Genomic DNA, 20,599 nt, shown 5'->3' on the forward strand with positions numbered 1-20,599 from the left:
GGGCCCACTTCAGGAACGACCACAAGTGTGGCACTTTGGGGGACATGTTGGGCAAGGAATAGGAATGTTGAGTGAGTGGAGCCCTGGGCACCTCCCTGCTATTTAATCAGAGTAGCCATATCTCAGAGCCACTCTGGGGTCAAATCTTGACTCAGCCTCTGCCTAGCCACGTGACCTTGGGCCATTTTCTCAGTTTGCCTCAGTTTCTCAGTTTGTACAACAGGGACAAAAACGGTGCCTGCGTTGTAGGATTACCTTCAGCCTTAGCACAGGGCTTGGCACATAGTAAAATGCTCAGTAAGTGTCAGTTATTACTGTCTTTTATCTAATGGGGGAGCCATTTAGAATTTTATTTAAGAAACAAGTATGGTATCAGAGGAAAACACTTTGGAAAACAGCGGTCTGTGGGGAATACAGTGTTGATGGTTTTCTTTCCGGCTTCAGGCAAAGTCCTGAGCAGGATAGCCTTCCCCGGGGTTCTCCAAGCAAAGGCAGAAATAGCCATGGCTGTGCGGTCTCTGGACGTGGAGACGACCTGGAACGAGGGTCTGGCCTTCTGTTTCTATGGGTTTTACACTCCTGGGCTCTTGCTGTGCAGGGTTTTTTTGTTTTGTTTTGTTTTGTTTTGTTTTGTTTTGTTTTGTTTTTTCATCTCCCTGTGGTTCATGGAGAATTCGGAGAGACCCATAGGAGCCCGGGGCGTTGGATCAAGTTCAAGATTGCCGTGGTTGCTGTCCAGCAGGCCTCAGGCATCGTGTGTGATACATGCAGGCTACTCAGCCAAAGAGGGGCCTGTGCCCAGACCAGCTCTTTCTGCTGGTTCCACTGTTTGTGTGCCACTCATCTCTTTGCCCCTCAGCAGCTGGCGGCTGCCTGTCTGCTTATACCAAGGGGACAGAGCATCAGTTACCTGCTAACCGTTCTCTCATTTGTGGGAATGCATCATCAAACACTCCGTGGTCAACTGAATGTTGACAGTGCGCTCAGGTCTGACTCCAGGGGGCAAGGGAAAGAGCAGACATGTTCTCGGCCTCTGAGAGCTCATAGTTGAGCTGAGGAAGGAGGAAGTCACATCAGGGCCAAGCTGGACTGTGAGGGGTGGGGGGGCATTAAGGGGAGCAGTGGGATAACCCTGCATTTACTTTGGCCTTCCTTCAAGACACCCAGGAGGGGGGTCCCCATTCCCTGGACAGAGTTTGGGGGTGCACTGCCTTCTGTGATTGGCTATTTTCTTTGCTTCCAGTGCACCCCCCCAGGACCTTCAGAGTGACACAGCCTCCCTGCAATGGCTCTGTGGTGATCTTCGGCCAGGTTATGGTTGAGTCCTACTGGTCTGGAGACATATTTTTCCCTCCCTTTCTGTGATGACTTTGCATATTTTTGGTTCGGACTGCCGTGTGTTGATTTCACGTTGTAACTCCCAGGGTACAATCCTTGAGCCTGACCTGCAAGTTCTTAGGGACACTCCTCATTTTTGTAGTCACAGACCGCCTGCGGTTACTTCCTTGCTGGGGGGTCTCGAGCTCAGATGCCTATAAGGGCCAGGCAGGCGACATGTGGGGGTGAGTGGAGCCACATGAGAGTGTGGTTGTGGGCAGTGGGGAGACCTTAGGGAGAGGGGGCATCTGTGGAGGACTGGAGATTGCATGCTCTGCCCAAAGGGGTCAGCCCTGCTTGGCTCTAGCCGATGGTTGCAACCTAGAAAGGTGGGTTAGCGTTGCTAGGTTTCCTAATTGTTCAAGAAAATCAGAAATGTGGAATTTTACGTGAAATCTTTTGATTTATAAGTGGTGGCTCAGGTATCTTAAAAATACCGAACAGGCCAAATAAAATACCCGTGGTCCAGACGTGGCCCAAATGGACATTTGCAGTCTCTGCCTTGTGGCTGTGCTTCCTCGCAGAAGGAGTTAGTCATCTAAGGGGGCAGGGACAGGGGCAGGGCAGGGGCTGAAGACCCAGTGGGTGGCCGCTGCAGGCGTTCTAAGGGACAGGGTCACTGTGAGCTGGCTGGTCAGCGCGGCATCTGGGAGGCGGGCTCGAGCTGTCCCTGGAGATGAGGACAGCAGAGGGGAAGGGATGCTGTTCTCACAGTGAGCCAGCTCGGCCTTCCCAGCTCTGGGGCACGTCCGCAAGCCAGGCTCTGTGGACCCTGTTCCAGGCCTCCCGTTCCACCAGGCTCTCAGAAACAGCACGGTGTCGCCCCTGCTCCAGCTGGCCTCTGGTTCAGGAAGCGGTTGCCAGGAGGGAGCGAGCTGACTAGGGACCCTGGCTACCCCGAGAGAGATACTGGAGAGCCTGTCACTTGAGAAGCAGGGCATGGGGTGCCGGGGCCACCAGACTTGGAAGAACTTCCTGGCCTTAATCCTGGGTGCTCTCATGGGTGCATTACTGGGTTCAGAGCGGGACACTGTTGCTCTCCCTTCCTGGCATGCTCTGACTTCGTTTTCACTCTTTGTCCATCAACCCTGAAGTTTTTGAAGGTCGGTGCTGAGGCCCACCCTGTCTACCCCCAGGGCCCAAGGAAGAGGAAGAATGGGTCTCAGGCAGTCCATGCAGGTTGGCAGAGCTGAGGGAAACCCAGGAACCTGGAGTATCCAGTGTGGGGAGGGCCACACTGGGGCCCAAGCAAGACACAGGCAGTTCAGAGTAGGGGAGACATTAGGGAGTGGTGGGGTCTATGGAGAACTGGAGTTCAGAAGCAGCAGGACCAATGATAGTCGGAGTGACCAAGGAGGGCTTCATAGAGGAGGTATATCTGGAGCCAGGTCCCAAGAGAGGTTTCAGTTTGGAGAGGCAGAGGGGGAGAGTTTGCAGAAGACAGAGTGGGGCATAGCTGGGTGGGGGGTGGGGTGGGGGGGGTGGGGCATAGTGATGTCAAATGGTAATCACAAGCAGTAATTGAGTGCCTGCTGTATGCGTGGCTGTGTCAAACACTTTCTCTTGAGTTCCCACGTAATCCTCACAATGCTTTTTGCGATGGTGCTTTCGTCCTCTAGACTGAGGACGAGGAAGCAGGCTGCCCAAGGTCCCAGAGCTAGGAAGTAGTTTCACCAGCACTGAAGTTATAACCATTATATTACCCTGCCTGAGGACTCGGGGGCAGTGAGGAAGTCGCCTGACTTCCTACCACCAGGGATGTGGCAGGAATCAGGTGGCTTCCTCACTGCCCTCTAGTTCCTGTTATTTGGAGTGAAATGGCTCTAGGAGGCACTTGAATGTGGTGGGAAGAGATTGGAGTCCTGTTCTAGGACCAGGTAGCCTTGCTGGCCGGCAGAAGGGGGGATTGGACAGGGCCACCCCCAGCACCCTTGGCTTTAATGTTCTAAAGGCCGGGAGGGGCTGGAGGAGAGCCGAGGAGGCCTGCTCTCAGGGAAGGAGTGAACTGGATGCACCAGCACGGAGGGCTGGAGGACCCGCAGGCCAGTCTGCCGTCCTGGGCTTGGGGTGTGACAGGTATAGGCTGGAGCGGGCCTTGAGGATCATACAGTCTTGTCAAGACAAGATTAAAGCCCATACAAAATCCAAGAGCAGGACAAGAGTTGGGTAACAGCAGAGGGGAGGGGAGGGGGTGTCAAGAGGTAGCCTGTGCTTAGCACTGAGGGAACATGTGGGGGTAAGTGCTGAAGCAGGTGGGGGGCAGTGCCTGGAACAGGTGGGGCTCTCAGTGCCAGGAGCGAGTGGGGGGGTCAGTGCCACCAGCAGGTTGGGCTTCAGTGCCAGTTAGAAATGCAGAATCCCTGGGGCGCCCGGGTGGCTCAGTCAGTTAAGTGTCCGACTTCGGCTCAGGTCATGATCTCACGGTTCGTGGGTTCGAGCCCCGCGTCGGGCTCTGTGCTGACAGCTCAGAGCCTGGAGCCTGCTTCAGATTCTGTGTCTCCCTCCCTCTCTGCCTCTCCCCTGCTTGCTCTCTCTCTCTCTCTCTCTCTCTCTCACTCAAAAATAAATAAACATTAAAAAAATAAAAAAGAAATAAAAAAAGAAATGCAGAATCCCAGGCTCCACCTGTGATTCATGAGCACATTGAAGTCCGGAAAGCCCACTGCCCCTTGCCACTTTACTTTAAACTCTTGGCCACGCCTTGCGGAAGAAATACGTTTTCCGTGGATAGGTGAGGCACAACTTCCATAGAACGACACTTAACGCTTACGACCAATGTCACTCACTGATACTTTCAATTGAGTTACGTATGTTTAAATGCTGAAATCATGGGTGTATTTTACAGCCCAGCAAACGGCTGAGACCCGCAGTTTGGAAAACAGTATGCTAGCTAACACCCTGTCTGATGTTTCAACGACGAAGGTTATACTGGGGACTCCACTGCTGGACATGCAGAGGGTACCAGGTATCCCCCATGCTGACAGTCAGTGTTGCTGATTTCTGAGGTCGCCTCCAGCTCTGAGTGTGTGTGAACTTTCCTACTTCCGGTGGTTGGGGACCTGAGGCTCCTGTATGTAGAGGTGTCCCAGAATCCCCCTGCTTTTTTTTTTTTTTTTTTTTTTTTTGGCAAACACCAATGTGGCCCAGAGTCCCCAGAGCCAGCACTGCCTGGAGTGGCAGAGTGAAAGAGCAGCAGGTGGCCCGGGAAAAGCCTTCTCTCCGGAGGCTTGTTTACGCAGGAGGCAGGAGGTGGAGCGTGGGCTGGCAGCAGGAGTTAGGAAGGGGGTTCCCACGGCTTCCTTGGGAGAGCCGTGGGCGTCCTGTGTCCCTAAGCAGTGGCCTCTCTCCTCCCCCAGTCTCCGCTGGCGGCTGTGGCCTGGCTTGGCCCTGGGGGCTGCCCGACAGCCCGCAGAGGAGAGAGCTGTCCTTGCAGGCTCTGGGTGAAGGTCTCAGTTACCAGCACTGAGGGGAACTAAGAAGGGAAGAGGGGGTGGGCCTTGTGTCACCAGGAAGCTACTACTGCGGGAGGGGGGCCTTGAGGGAGGGAGGCTGTGGGGCACCATGGCCATGGCAAAAGCGGGGTGGAGGCAGTGGTGGCCTCATTCCACGTGAGGTGAGTGGCAGTGCCGTGCTGGGCCCCCCTGCCCGCCCACAGCTCACACGCGCCTACCTCTGTCTGCGGACCTGGGACGGGTGGACGGACCCATGAGCTCAGGAGCCTGGAGCAGGCCCCCCACAGCACCGCACGGCTACCCTGCAGCTGGCCTCGGGTCCAAGAGGCTAGGCCCCTCGCAGCAGCCAGAAGCCCCCCAGAGCCGCACCAGGAAAACACAAACAAATCAGGAAAGCAGAAATCAAGCCCTTCCCAGGCTGTGAGCTCCCAGAAAGGGACCCAGGGTGAATTGAGTGCCGAGGGCCTGAGGAAAAGGGTCTGATGAAGGGTAAGGGGTGCGGTGCCGCCTCCTTTTGGGGTGTGGAATGATGGATGCCCTAGAGAAGGGCTGGTGGCAGAGGAGAGAATCGTCTCCTCTGGTTCGCAGGTCACCCAGTCGTCCCGGGCTTTGGAGGAGGAGGTAATGCTTCTAATGCCTGGCTGTTCTTAAAGGGATTGGCTAAATTTACAGCTACTAATGCCATTTGTCACTGGGCAAGCACAAAGGCACGCTGAGCCGGCTGGGACGGTTCCAGCTTCTTGTCTCTGGGCTCACGGGGCGCCCGGTGATGTCAGGCCGCGGTTTGCCTCCAGATCTCTAGCCGCTGACTGTAGCACCGCGGGCTCTCACAGGCTCACAGGCAGGCACGGCCAGAGGGCTGGGAGAGAGAGATCTCCAGCCGAGAGCTGAGAACCCTGTCTGCAGAAGCACCTCGTTGAGTGCTCATCTCCAAAGGAAGCCGCACTGCTCTGGGCAGAGGACAGCTAGGGGAAGATATTTTCCCCTGGGTCTGGGTGGAGGGACACAGGTTGGGAGAGGGGTGGGTGCCTTTTCATCAAAGAACATGAGTGTCCTTGTTTCTGGCCTTAAAAATAGCCAGGCTCACCTGCAAGCCTAGAAGGCTGCCTCGGGGGTGGGTCTGCCTGGGCCCCCAGCCTGGGATGAGGTCCCTTATCAACCCCGGGAGAACATGGGTCTCCCCTTTCACCAAACAGCTGTGGGTGGGCAGAAGTCCCATCTGGGAAGTGCAGGCGAAGGAGCCCCTCACCCCTCCTGTCCTTGTGCAGGCTCGGCCAGCTGCACCCCTGCTCAAGCTGTGCCCACCGGGCCCACCCCTCCTGCCTGCAGGCTCTGGGCTGCCTGCCCTTTAGAGCAAAACGCAGCCTCAGCGCTTTTCTCACTCCTGCTGCCTGCCTTTTTGTTCTTCAGCATCCATCACCTGGCAGTGGGGGCGGGGCGGGGCGACGTGGCTGGCTGGCTGCATTGGCCTCGGCAGGCTGTGCATTCTGGACCACTGTCGCTGGAGGTATCTCTCCTCTTCCACCCTCTCCTTTCTTCTTCCTCTGGTCCCTTCCCCCCCGTCACTTTCCCCGGGATCATTAAAACATAAGCTCCTCTTGCTGGCGCGCTCAGCTTAGCCTGGCTGTGTGGGCAATTTCCCATCCTGATTTTGCTGTGAATGAGAAACTGAGCCAGGAGGAGACCCCCCCCCCCCCCCCCCCCCCCCCCCCCCCCCCCGCCAAACGCAGGCAGGACGAGAGCAGGACAAGCCCTTGAGAAAGCATCCCTGTATTTCCCTGGCTTCCCACTAGCCTGAGAGTTCACTCTGTGTCTCCTCATTCTTTTTACCTTAAAAGTGGGGCAGACCTTATAGGGGTGTGCCCCAAAGAATTGAAAACAGGGACTCAGATATTTTACACCCCGGTGCATAGCAGCCCTACTCACACTAGCCAAAGGTGGAAACAAAATGTCCACGGGTGGGTGATGGATAAACAAAATGTGGTCTCTACGGGCAACATATCATTGTAACACAATGTGTTATTCAGCCATAAAAAGATGTGAAGTTCTGACACGTGCTACAACATGAATAGATCTTGAAAACATTATCCTAAATGAAATACACCAAAAGAAAATTTAAAAAATTAAAAAAGCAGGGGGCGACTGGGTGGCTCAGTCGGTTAAGCGTCCGACTTTGGCTCAGCGCATGATCTCGCGGTTGGTGAGTTTGAGCCCCGCTCGGGCTCTCTGCTGTCAGTACAGAGCCCACTTCGGATCCTGTCTCCCTCTCTCTCTCTGCCCCTCCCCTGCTCACTCCCTCTCTCTCTCTCTCCAATAAATAAATAGTTAAAAAAAAAGAAAAGAAAAAGAACAAATGTTGAATGATTCCACTTACATGAGGTACCCTGAGCAGACAGATTCATAGAGACAGGAGGCAGAGCAGTGGTTGCTAGGGGCTGAGAGGCAGAGAATGGGAATTAGTGTTTAAAAGGCACAGAGTTTCTGTTTGGGATGATGAAAAATTCTGGAAATATGGTGAGGATACTTACACAACACTGTGGATATACCTAATGCCAACTGAGCTGTACATTTAAAAGTGGTTACAATGGTATGTTTTACGTTATGTATATTTTACTGCAATTTTAAAAACTGGGGCTGTGAGTGGGGCACCTGGGTGGCTCAGGCAGCTGAGCGTCCGACTTCGGCTCAGGTCATGATCTCGTGGTTCATAGGCTCGAGCCCCACGTTGGGCTCTGTGTGGACAGCTCGGAGCTTGGAGCCTGCTTCGGATTCTGTGTCTCCCTCTTTCTCTGCCCTTCCTCTGCTCATACTTGGTCTTTCTTGCTCTCTCTCAAAAATAAATAAAATGTAAAAAAAAAACAAACAAAAAACTGGGGGTGCGAGTGCCTGCCTGAACTTCCAGCCTGATAGCTGAGCAGACAGATGATGTGGACAGCACCCCCTCCCTCTCCCTCTGCCCTCTTCTCTGGTAAACAGGTAAAGTGCTGGGCCTTTCTGCTGCAAGAGGGGCCTCTTGGCTCCCTGGCTGGGACTCATTCTGGAATGTACAAATGAACCCAGGTGATACGTTAGCCTGGTTCCCTCAGGGAAAGCAGAGTTCCTGGACGTACCCCAAGAACAGGCATCCCTGGGGAGAGTGACATAGGAGCAGGGAGGGCCGGGCAGAGGGGTACTATGGATCTGGTCACCACCGTAGGCAGCTGGGCTCAGTCCACTGGGACCTGCTGAAGATTACGAAGAACACATTTCAGTTGTTATCTGAGAGAGAGACCAAGGAGGGAGTGTTTGTGGAGGGCTGCCCCTGGAGCTGGTAACTCCTCCCACGTCCAGGGTGCAGGATTCCAGGCCCCCGGTGGGTTCCTGCAGGCATCTACTGGCATGTGTCTGAGAAGCCCTGGGCAGAAGGTGCTCGGGAGCTGGGGGGAGGTGCAGTCAGGCTCACTGTATGACTCTGACTGGTGTTGGGGGGGAGGCACCGAGCAGAGATGAGACCACACAAGGCATCCAAGACAAGTGACCTGTGTACAGAGTCCTCTCTTTCCTTCTGGGCACCAGACTAATGCGGGCTGGGAATGGGTGTCAATGCCTGTCCCTTTCCTCGGTGATCACTGACCCCAGGCTCCCCCACGGGACTGTGCTGTGGTCCTATGAGGGGCCTGCGAGAGCCTAGGGGAGAGTCCAGCAGGGCAGGCCAGTGCTTCTGCTGCGGGCGGGGCCGGGCACCTGATCCCCCTGGAAACTCTTCCTGTCTAGTTCCTGCAAAGCCCAGTCCTCCGCCTGTACCTGGAAAGTGTGCCAGGAGGCCCCTGATAAGATCTTAAGCCTTCAAGGAATAATGGGCATGGCTTTAGACACCAGCTTTTCCTGCAGGCAGCTCCTTTTCAGCCCTCTCTGGACATCAGCCTTATCATTGCAGTCCCCTGAGGCCGGCAATCTGCCCAGGGCCGGGCACTGAGCTAGGCACAGAGCCGGGGCCCTCTAGAGCCTACGGCCCAGTGGGGAGTAAGAAGCTCACATGGCCCTTGAAGAATCGCCTGGGCTCTGGAAGGGTAGCGGAGAATGAGAAGTGAGAGGTGTCCTGAGAGCCCAAACAGGCTGCTAGGAGGTGGGATGAAGAGGCGGGGAGGTGTAGGCCAACCTGGAGCTGTGCTGTGCGCACTTGAGCAAGTAACCTAACCTCTCTGAACCTCCGTTTTCTCTTCTAAGTAGTGTAATTATACCGATTTCATGGGGTTATTGTGAGGGGCAAGTGGGTGAAGGCATATCAAGTGCTGGAAGGAGTGTCTGTCACATGATGCGGGCACAGGACACATTAGCCATTCTAATCATTAGAAGTCACAGTATAATGCCCACTAGCCCGCTCTGAAAGCAGGGAATTGGGCTAGTCTCCAGGTGGCCTCTGGGGCGCTGTTCTAGTATTCTGTGAATGTAAACACTTCTAGATTTTGTAAGTAGGGGGGAAGGGGAAGATGCCTCTGGGTGAGGGGCACAGTGTGAGCAGAAGCAGAGAGGCGGAAAGAACATCGCATGTAGTTTTCTATGGCCTTGTGCCAAATTGCTACAAACGTAGTGGCTTAAAGTTTATTATTTTGAGAGAGAGAGAGAGAGAGAGAGAGAATCTCAAGAAGGCTCCGCACTGCCAGCTCAGAGCCCAGCGCGGGGCTCGAACTCATGAAACTGTGAGATCATGTCATGAGCCAAAACCAAGAGCCGGGCGCTCAACCCACCGAGCCACCCAGGCACCCCCAAACTTAGTGGCTTAAAAACAAGACCTGCTTATTACCTCACCGTTCTAGAAGTCAGAAGTTCAGCTCAGTAAATCACAATACTGAAGTTAAAGTGTCCGCCAAGGTCAGTTCTTGTTTGGAGGCTGGGAGACAAAGTCTGCTCCCAAGCTCACCGGATGTTGGCACCATTTACTTGCTTGCGGTTGTAGGACCCAGGTGCCCCTTCTCCTTGCCGGTCAGTGGCCGGGGAGTGCTCTCAATCCCTGGAGGCTGCCTGTGCTCCTTGTACGTGCTCCTCCTTCAAGCCGGCAACAACGCGTGGGGTCTTTCTCCTGCTTTGAATCTCTGTCTCTACCCCCCACCCCAGATTGAAGGGGCTCCTGTGATTGGAGGAGGCCCTCCTGAATAATCTCCCTGTCTTAAGGTCTGCTGACTGGGAATGTAATTATATTTGCAAAACTCCTTCCCAGGAGTCCCTAGATTAGTGTTTGATTGAGTAACTGGGAGAAGGTATACACCCAGAACCCTCTTAGGGTTCTGCCTACCACACACGGCGTATGGCCCGGAGAAGGAGTGGGCTAAGAGGGGATCATGGGCAACCACAGGAGCAGGAGAGGTAAGGTGGGCGTTGGTGGTAGGAGGGATGTAAACCCACTGTAGGTCTCGGATGGCAGGTGGAGGAAGGGGCATGGGACATCCCCACCGTCACCTCTGACTGTGGCCCTGCACCACTAGGCACGCTTCTCCCAATCAGAGCAGACTCTCTGCAGACCCACTGCCACCCTGGCCTCACTCTGATGAGGGCACCCTGGCCTGAAACTTTGGACTCTTCCCTCCGGGCCGGGTGGACACACCCATGAGCCCCCGCAGGCTGCCGAGCTCAGGAGCCCAGAGCAAGCCCTGCGTAGTCCCTCTGTAGCTGGCCTGGGGTCCCTGGGAGGCTGGGCCCCAGGCAGCAGCCAAAAGCCAAAACCCAAGCCTGGAAATCATTGAGGAATGTCTGTGTCCCCTCGGCCAGTTCTTCCTCCCCATCGCCAACACCAGCCTCTGAAAAGGCCGGCGGGGGCCTGAGGGAGTCCACATTCATGGTCTCAGCAGCATTTCTGGAAGTCAGCAGACCATTCCTTTCCCCGTCTTGGATCCATTACAGTTGAAAACTCAACAAACCCTTGGTAACTGGCGAATAACTACGTTCCAAAAAAGTTCTCAGTCATCCAAGGTTTTGAAATTCAAGTGTTCCTTTAAACATACCAGGGCCTTGCCTTTATTATCAATAGTCACTTTCTAGCTGCATGCAACCCCCTGTGGTCCCAGAGTCCTGTGCGTTATTCGGGTCTCCTTTGTGGATCTACTGGTGGTAGTTTGAGACCATTCTGCTAGTTCTGGTGATGAAACCACGTATGGGTTGTACTTCCTCCAGCTGAACAGATTCCCCCATGGAGAGCACCAATTTGCAGATGATGAAAGGGCCACCAGATAAGCATTAAAGCCCCTTCCCATCTGGCCTAGAGCCTGTTGGAAGGAAGGGGAGGGTCTTTGGTGGGAAGAGACACAGAGGTGGGAAGGGACACAGAGGTGAGAAAGGTCCTGGTTCTCCCCACTTCCGGGTGGGGTCCGGTGGGAGCTTCGGGGGACAGGAGTGGGCAGTGGGGGTGTCCCTGCGGGCCTGGGCCGCTGCAGTGGCTGGCTCCATCCAGTCTGGTCAGGAAGGACGGCAGTTATGTTGGCGGACTTCAGCAGGTATCCTGGAATGCCCACCACATCATGCCAGGCCACCACAGAGAGAGGGCCCAAGGGCTAACGAGAGAGTCACGCACCTGTGGAGGGTGGCCAGACAGCGTCCGTGCCTAGGCCGTGCCCTCCCAGACCTCCACCAGGCCTTTTGTGTTCCACCATCAATAGCCAGTCACGTCCTTATAGACTGAGCACGGCATGCCCTGATAGCCACATCCTAACAAGGCTGCGAGATTGTGTCTACAACTTAAGGCCTAGAGGCCTGAGCTAATTTAGAGGAGAGTGTGGTGTCCACAGAGGGAACATCTCTTTAGAAGGAGACATTTTCATTTATTTATTTATTTAGAGAGGGTGGGGGAGGGGCAGAGAGGGAGGGAGAGAACCCTAAGCAGTCGCCGAGCTGTCGCGCACAGCCCGACGCGGGGCTCGAAGTCACGAACCGTGAGATCGTGCCCCCAGCCAAAATCAAGAATCAGGCGCCCAGCTGACGGAGTCACCTGGTGCCCCTAGAAGGAGACATTTTCTTGGAGGACCCAGGCCACCTAGAGGGTTTGTGTCTGGGGACCCCTTACATCCTAATGCTTGGGTCAAGGACGTCAAAGCCTCTGGTCTGTTTCATTCTGGTATGTGATAGATTCTGCTAATTCCAGTTGGGAAGTGGGGCTTGGGTGGTAGGCTGGGTCCCTCCTCTGCCTTTTCCCAGGTGGTGAGGTCCAGCTACCACACGAGTTATCACACAAGTTACTGTGTCGGCCAGTGAGGCAAGTCACCGGCCTTCTCCGGGCCTCAGTTTCCCTTTGTGTACAAGGGGAGTTGCAGCATATTCTTCATACGGAAGGCCAGCTGGCACGCCATTGACTTCTCAGCGATGTTGGGAGGCCAAGGTGCCGTAATGGGTGAGAGAATGTTCCGGGAGCGGGGAGTAGTTCTCGAGTGGGGCGTCATCCCCGCCTCCAGCTACGTCTCACAGAGCCCGCTGTTCTGTCTCCTGCAGCCCGGACGCAGCCCCTGAGCTGGAGGGATGGAGAATTCCTCCGCCGCGTCAGCCTCGTCCGAGGCTGGGAGCAGCCGCTCACAGGAAATCGAGGAGCTGGAGCGTTTCATCGACAGCTACGTGCTCGAGTACCAGGTGCAGGGGCTGCTGGCCGACAAGACGGAGGGGGACGGCGAGAGCGAGCAGACCCAGTCCCACATCTCCCAGGTGAGCGCTGCGCAGGTGCGGGGGCCTTGGCAGACTCGAACGTGGTTCCAAATCCCAAATCCGGGCAGCGTGTGGCCGCCTGGCCCTGGCATGGATGGCCCCAGGCAGCAGAGCACGGGATCCAGGCAGGAAGCCCCCCTGCTCCGACTCTACTCCATCCCACCGGGCTGGGCAGCTGGGGCCTGGCCAGACTCACAATTCACTGGACGCGTGGTTATAGAGTTCCTGTCATGGGCTAGGCACTGTTCCCTGTCCTCCACAAGCTCGTGTTCTAGAAGAGATCTGGAGGTTGTAGCTTACCGGGAATGCACACCGTATAAGGGTGTAACTTGTGAACGTTCTCTCCGATCTCAAATACAGGCAGTTGTTGGCGGCCACAGAACTGAGTCTCATGCCGTCTGTCTCAGGCCTCAGGGGGCTGTGCGTGCCAGCTCTAGTTAGGCGCATGAGGCGTTTTGACTAGAACTTCAGGTTGGTGCCATCTGCTCCTGGGCTAGTCTGGCAGCCCAGACTCAGCCGACTCTGGGCCAGGATTTGGAAATCTTGAGTTCTCGAGAATAAAGTGTGAGCCATGCAGGGTAGTGGCCATATCGCACGCATCTTTCCTCAGCGCCATCAATTCCCGGTAGATATTTGTTTAAGAATTGGTTCCAGATTTGCTTCTAGCTTGCCTGTGTGACTTTTGGCACACCCCTCAACTTCTCCGAGCCTTGATGTTTCCTATCTGGTGAATGGAGATTATTCTGCTTCCTCAGGAATGTTGAAAGAGAAAAGGTGGGAACATATGTGATGCTTTCCTTAGTGTCCTCGAAGTTTTGAATCACAATTAGTAGAAGCTTCTAACGTGTCCATTATTCGCTCCACAGTGTATATTGAGCACCCACCCTGTGTCTGACTCTGTTCTAGGGCTGGGCGTCTGGAAGGGAGCAAAAGAGGCATAAAGCTCTGCCTTCCTGGGACTTACATCCTGCGGGTGGGTGACAATCGCTGCGGAGGAAAATAAATTCAGAAAAGGAAATGGGGAGTGATGAAGGTCGGGAGGAGTTTGCTGTTTCAAAGAGGGTATCAGGAAAGATGTCACCGAAGTAGGTGGAGGGGTGAGCTGTGCAGCTATCTCGGGCAAAGGCCCCGCTGGAAGAGTATTCCAGAGGCAGCGAGGAGGCTGAGGTACAGAGAAAGGGGGAGAGCCAGAGGGGATGAGTCAGGGAGACCATGGGGTCACATGGACCCTGGAGTCTGCCAACATCCAGAAAGCAGGGATGGGAGGAGGAGCCAGCCAGAGAGCAGGAGGGGGGTTGGCCGAGGGGGGAAGGAAGACCAGGAAGGAAGACCAGGCGGGGTGGAGTGCAGGAAGCTGGGGAAGGTGTGTTCGAGGAGATGGGGGTGGGGCGGGCTGACCTTGTGGACTGCGGCTGCCAGGCCAGGGAACAGGAAGCCTGAGGATGACCTCCCCAAGCAGTGGGGGCTACTGGGGACCCTGACTAGAGGGGTGACGTCAAGTGGTGGGGCAAACGTCAAGGAGATGGGTTGGAGATGGGGAGGGTGATACAGATCCTCTGTGTATTACAGGCGTTTGCTGTAAAGGGGGGAGATGTGTTCTTGGGGGAAGTGAGGTCAAAACAGGAGCGTACACAGCCTGTTGTGCATTGATGGGAGTGGTCTGGGGTAGAGGGGAGGCTGCACAGTGGCCTTGAGTAGATGACAGGGCTTGGCCTTGGCTCCGGTCCCCAGCGGCTCACCCACAATCGCAGAGGGAGATTTCCAGGCTTGTAGCCATGCTTCCAGAATGACAGCTGGTGGTGCAACACAGCTGTGAGCTTCTCCGGCTACTTTCAGCCACGAGGGTGCGGGTGCAGGTGCAGAGTTACAACACTGAGTTTAGCCAGGACTGTTTCTCTGGGCGCTGACAGTGCAGGGAGAGAAGGGCGAGGGAGTGAGGGAGTCAGGACAGTGACATTCCCTGACACTGAGCCAGTTAAGGGCAGGAGTGAGGGCCCGACGTGGTTATAGATACGGAAGGGGTGGAGGGTCAGTGGACGGGGGCCTGGGGGGCCTGGGAAGTCAAAGAATTACCAGAATCGTGGCACCGGAAGGAGTGAGCAGAAAATGGAAGCGTCGGGGAGTGGGTGTTTGGAGTCCAGGGCAGGAAGTGCAGGAGTTGGCACCGAAAGTCTGGGCACGAGCATCGGAGTACTTGGGCAGAGGAGACATCAGGAAGGGAGGGGCGGTGGAACCGATGGCAGGGCACGGGAACCACGGTGACTGACATCAGCGTCACCAAGAAAGGCAGGTGCCGGAGAAGGCGGCAGTGATCCAGGAGCAAAGTCTTCAAGAAGAACAGGGACTGAGGTGGGGGTGAGTGACCTGGGGGTCCATAGGTGACTGCGAGGAGGAAGTGTCTTGTCTGATGATGCGTCAGTTTTCAATCACGTTTGATGTACAGTCAACAATATCATAACCTGGAATGGAAGGGGCAGGGCGGTCTGACTAGACTGGAAAATTTCCAAGGGAAATGAACGTCTTTGGGTCGTGCAGTGCGGGAAGGGGCAGAATGAGGTGAACCGACTCGTGCATACTCCCGGAAGCATCCCAGAGTGGACTTCCCCAGCAGCAGGCCCTGCGGACGGGGCGCGGGGCTGGCCTGCCTCCCACACTGTGCACACCCAGGGTGACCTTGGGCACCTGTGGCACGACATCCTTCGAAGGCTCCTCCAACGTGAAATAGGCTTTTACAGGTGGAGGGTCCGAGGATGCCGTGAAGCTTCACCCCAGAGGAATACTTTACAAAATGGTAGAATTCCTGTTCCCAGAGCAGCCACTGGGGAGAGAATTCTGGGAGGAGGGGCCCTCCTGCTGTCTCTGACCTCCCTGTGGTGATGGCTGAGCTCTCAAGATATAGAGCAAATAGAGACGTGCCCTCACTCAGGGCATAGGGGATAGGTCGGGACTGACCATGCCTGGAGGTCCACATCTGCAGGGGCTTTGAAACAGATGTTTGTTGTGAAGCAGCGTGGAAAACACGGCCACTTGTAACATCTGATGCATTCCTTAAGCTTTGTGTTCTCTGATGTTCCCTGCAAGAATGCAAAACCTGGCAGGGTCCTGGGATCTGCTTGTGAGGCGCTGGCCAAGGAGGGACATTTTAATCCCACTCCCACCAAACCTGCTCCCGTACACCCACAAAGACAGCTGGGGTGCAGACTCCAGAGGAAGGGGCAGCTGTGGACAACTCTAAGTAAGGCTGGGGTTAGATGTGTTTATATAACACGCTTCTTTAAAAAAAAAAAATAAAGTCTCTGTTGACACAACTTTGTGGGAAGTCTTTCTGCTAGAGCACTTTTGCTTGTTTTTATTTAACCTGATGACTATTTTAAATGGAAGCCAACCCCCCCCCCCAAAAAAAAACCCTCAGAATGTCTCCATCGGCCTGTCTGAAGTGGTATTTTGATGTTTCTGGAAGAGGAAAATTGTTAAGAATCTTGGAAACCTTGAGAAAACTTGAGAGAATAGAGAATCATGTTGCTTTTCAGTTGGTGAGATCATTTTTTTAAGATCTGAGAGATGACGGTTGACAGAAGAAAATACCTCATGATGCTTGTACAGTTGTGTTCTCCCCACCCCTTCTTTTTAAAAAATTTTTTTTTTTTTAATTTTTTTTTCAATGTTTTTTATTTATTTTTGGGACAGAGAGAGACAGAGCATGAACGGGGGAGGGGCAGTGAGAGAGGGAGACAAAGAATCGGAAACAGGCTCCAGGCTCCGAGCCATCAGCCCAGAGCCCGACGCGGGGCTCGAACTCACGGACCGCGAGATCGTGACCTGGCTGAAGTCGGACGCTCAACCGACTGCGCCACCCAGGCGCCCCTAAAAAATTTTTTAATGTTTATTTATTTTTGAGAGAGACAGAGCATGAGCAGGGGAAGGACAGAGAGAGAGGGAGACACAGAATCCAAAGCAGGCTCCAGGCTCTGAGCTGTTAGCACAGAGCCCTATGCAGGGCTCAGACTCATAAGCCATGAGATCATGACCTGAGCCGAAGTCAGATGCTTAACCGACTGAGCCACCCAGGCACCCCTTTCCCCACACCTTCTTTAGCAACAACTAGGGAGAAGGATGGATGCATGGATGGATGGATGGATGGATGGATGGATGGATGGATGGAAAGAAGGAAGGATGAATGAATGGAAAGAGAGAAAGAGAGAGAGACATAGATAGGGCCAGTAAGCTTCCTTTTCTTTACATGCATAACCAAGAGAATGTTTGTTCTAAGTTTCCCAGCACTTTTGGGATACCATATTTAAAATCACATGCCTTCCCCCGCACAACTACCATACACACATTTCAGGAGTGTCTGCCCTCCAGTGGATTCCAAGTCCACAAAGGCACATCCTGGAAGTTGTCCTCACTCTGTCCTTGGGAGAAGGGAGGATTATAATCCTATTTTGCAGGAGAGAAGATTGGGGTACAGAGGTGGGAAGTGACCAAACCACACTGTTTGGTGGTAGCTTCCCTACCCACTTCTGGTTTCCTGCTGGTGCAGGCTGTCACTAACAGGCTGTTGGGTGATTAAGATCTGCTTCCCCTATGGAATGAGTAATAGGACTCTAAATCTCATTGACCATTAGCCTGTTTTTTTAAATTTTTTTTAATGTTTATTTTTGAGAGAGATTGAGAGAGAGAGTGAGAGACAGAGCTCGAGAGGGGAAGGGCCAGACAGAGAGGGAGGCACAGAATCTGAAGCAGGCTCCAGGCTCCGAGCTGTCGGCACAGAGCCTGACGCGGGGCTCGAACTCACGAACCGCGAGATCGTGACCTGAGCCGAAGTCGGACACTTAACCGACTGAGCCACCCAGGTGACCCTACCATTACCCTTTTGTGGAAGAGATTGGGATGTTACTAAGTGGGAAATGTTTGGCACTTCCTGAAGTTAGTGGACGGTCTAGTGGACCATCATAAAGCTTCAAAGCAGTTTTCATCACACCAGGAGCTTGGACAAATATTGATGTACAAGCCCCACCTAAAGTTCAGTTGAATGAGGAGGGGCTTGGACATTGGCCTTCTTATAAGCCCCCACTTGACTCTGAAGCCCTGATGAGGCTGACAGCCATGACCATGGGTGGGACATGTCTGTCTCCCTTCCCCACCCTTCCATGGCCACCTGCCTTGAGCTCCACCGTTGGATGGATAGAATGTAGAGACGTTGTAAAGAGCAGATACATTGAATGAAAGCGTATTTCCAATAAATTCTGTTAACAGGTCAATTGAAGAACGAGTGAGGGTGGAAATAACTTCTTAACGGTCCTTTTTGATGTCATCAGGCACTTGGAGGTCCTGGGTTTTGTGTGAAATGCGAAGTGTCCTTACCAAGAGCGAGGCAACCGTGCAGGTGTAAAGAGTGGGATGCAGATACTCAGACTGGTGTGGCATCTCTCACTCACGGTGGTTTTCCTTCTCTTTCTCTTCGTGTTTTTCCTTCATTCTGCCTTCCCCGTGCGCTGTTCCGTCATCCCCCTTTTATCCCATTCCTTCATTCCCTCCTGCCCTTTGAATCCTCTCCCGTGCCCTCTTTACTCATAGGAGGAAGCACTCAATGGTGGACCACCCATGCAAAGCTTAACTGAAGAAGTGAGTTTGAGGGACATCGTGGGATGTTTGTGCATGGGGGACTCATTTAATTAGCGATGCGATTTATTTCTAATTACACAAGTACTATACGCGGACGTTCTCATGGTACACAAGAATTCTAATATTAGCAACAAAGTCTCCCTTAGCTACCACCTCATTTCAGTGCCTGATGAATGAGTTAACTTCATCACCTTTTTTTAATGCTTTTGCCAACACACACACACACACACACACACACACACACACGCAGACTTATAGAAATACATTATTTCAAAGTCATAAATCATAACCAGTGAATATGTTGGTCAGTAACCTACATCTTTCACCTCGCCGTATGCCTTAGGGGTTCTACGAGCCCTTCTACATCTGCTCTGTTCTGTTTAACGACTATACAGTAGTCCACAGTATGGATGTCCCATACTTTAACAATCACCTATTGATGGGAATTCAGGTTAACTTCTCAATTTTCCCCTGGAGACGTTAGAGATGTCCGTGAGTATTATCGAACATGCGCATATGAAAGTGTTTATGTGGGTAGATGCTGAGAAGAAGAATCAAGTTTAATAGCTGTTGCCAAATTGTTTTCTACGATGTTCTGTTTTCACACCACCACCAGCGTATTGGGACAAATCATCTCTTGGCATCTTAATTTGCATTTTCTTAATTTCTAGTGAGGTTGCTCTTCAGTCTGATTACCAGTCATTTCTTAGGAAGTTAAAAATTTTACTTTACTTTTAATATTTGTTCATGTTGATTTATTTTTGAGAGAGAGAGAGAAAGAGCGAGCTTGAGTGGGAGAGGGGCGGGGGCGGGGGAACAGAGAATCCGAAGTGGGCTCTGCGCTGACAGCAGAGAGCCCGATGCAGGGCCCAAACCCTCAAACCAAACTGTGAGGTCATGACCTGAGCTGAAGTCAGACGCTTACCCAACTGAGCCACCCCTACAATTACATTTTACTTTTTTTTTTTTTTTGATGTTTATTTATTTTTGAGAGAGACAGAGACAGAATGCGAGTGGGTTGGGGCAGAGAGAGAGGGAGGCACAGAATCCGAAGCAGGCTCCAGGCTCTGAGCTGTCAGCACAGAGTCTGACGCGGGGCTCGAACTCACAAGCTATGAGATCATGACCTGAGCCGAAGTCGGACGCTCAACTGACTGAGCCACCCAGGCGCCCCTATATTTTACTTTTAAAGCAACAACTGGAAAAATAGAGATAATCAGAAAATAGACGAAGAAGCCCACCATAACTTTACGACAAAATCTAATGTCATTTTTATGTATTATTTTTTCCTTTATATACCTTTTATGAAATTGAACTTCTAGCATACATATAATTTTTAGCTTACTTGTTTAGTTAGCATGATCTCCTAAACGTCATTTGGCGGTTCGGCCTAAAGTATCATCATTTCAACCTGCTCTTTTTCTGCCAGTCACTGTCGGCTAAATAGTGAAGTATAATTAGAGCTAACATTTGTTCGTTCAAGCCCTGGTCTAGGTTCTGGGGAGAAACTCAAGAACAGAATGGACCATAATCCTTGACCCCAACCCCTAGCCCTTCTTTTCAAGTGAGGAAAGACAGAAGGCAGACACCTGAGTGGGGCAGGAGACGGGGTGGTGCTGGGCTTCCCCGGTGGCTCACTTAGACTTTTGGGCAAAGATTTGAAGAAGGTGAGAGAATGAGCCCGCCTGGGAAGCAGTGTTGCAGGCAGAGGGAATGTGATGGCACAGCGCTGGTGGGGGAGGGTGCTCTGCTTGGAGGAACAGCCTGTGGACCGATCTGGCTGGAGCAAAGTGAGCAAGGGGGAGGGTCCTAGAAGAGCCAGATCTGGAGGGCCTTTTCCTCCCCACGGAGGACTCTGGCCTTTTCTCTAGTGACACTGGGCAGACGCTAGAGGGTTTTGAGCAGAGGTTGGGCATGATGTGACTAGTTAAATAGGATCACTCGGGATGCTGTGTGGAGAATAAGCTATGGCAAGGGGAGGGGTCAGAAGAGGAGGCGGGGGGACCAGGAAGCCATGTGGTTGGTCCAGGCAAAAGGTGATAGTGACTTGGGGCAGTGGGATCACCGTGCAGGTGCTAAGAAGTGGTCAGATACTTGTTATACTTTAAAGGTACAGATAACGTGATTTTCTTTTTTTTTTTTTTAAGTTGATTTATTTATTTTGAGAGAGAGAAAGAGAAAGCACCAGCAGGGGGAGAGGCAGAGAGAGAGAGAATCCCAAGCAGGCTCCGTGCTGTCAGTGAAGAACCCAATGGGGGGCTTGAACTCATGGACCGTGAGATCATGACCTGAGCCAAAGTCAAGAGTCGGACACCTACCTGACAATGATTCCTATCATGGTGCCCGAATAATAGGATTTTCTACTGCACAGCCCTGAAGATTTTAGCCTGAGCAGATGGAGGGATAGACTTTGCAGACCTGAGATACGGGAAACCCTGGAGGAGTAGCTTTGGGGCACAAAGCTCGAGAGTTCAGTTTTGGGA

The 20,599-nt window shown here is 53.2% G+C and overlaps 1 protein-coding gene across 7 annotated transcripts in view; it reads left to right on the forward strand.

The window, feature by feature from the left end:
• Nucleotides 1-20,599, forward strand: part of CTIF (cap binding complex dependent translation initiation factor) — a 294,145-nt gene that overhangs the window by 63,334 nt on the left and 210,212 nt on the right. For all 7 annotated transcript variants that reach the window (XR_006195575.1, XR_006195576.1, XM_042911713.1 and 4 more), the window contains exon 2: nt 12,285-12,491. Coding sequence is in view for 5 of the 7 variants with exons in the window: in XM_042911713.1 (XP_042767647.1) it covers nt 12,312-12,491 (180 nt within the window). In the remaining 2 variants the exon portion in view is untranslated. The remainder of the gene's footprint in view (nt 1-12,284; nt 12,492-20,599) is intronic.

This window comes from Panthera leo, chromosome D3 (assembly GCF_018350215.1).
Source record: "Panthera leo isolate Ple1 chromosome D3, P.leo_Ple1_pat1.1, whole genome shotgun sequence".
NCBI lineage: Eukaryota > Metazoa > Chordata > Mammalia > Carnivora > Felidae > Panthera > Panthera leo.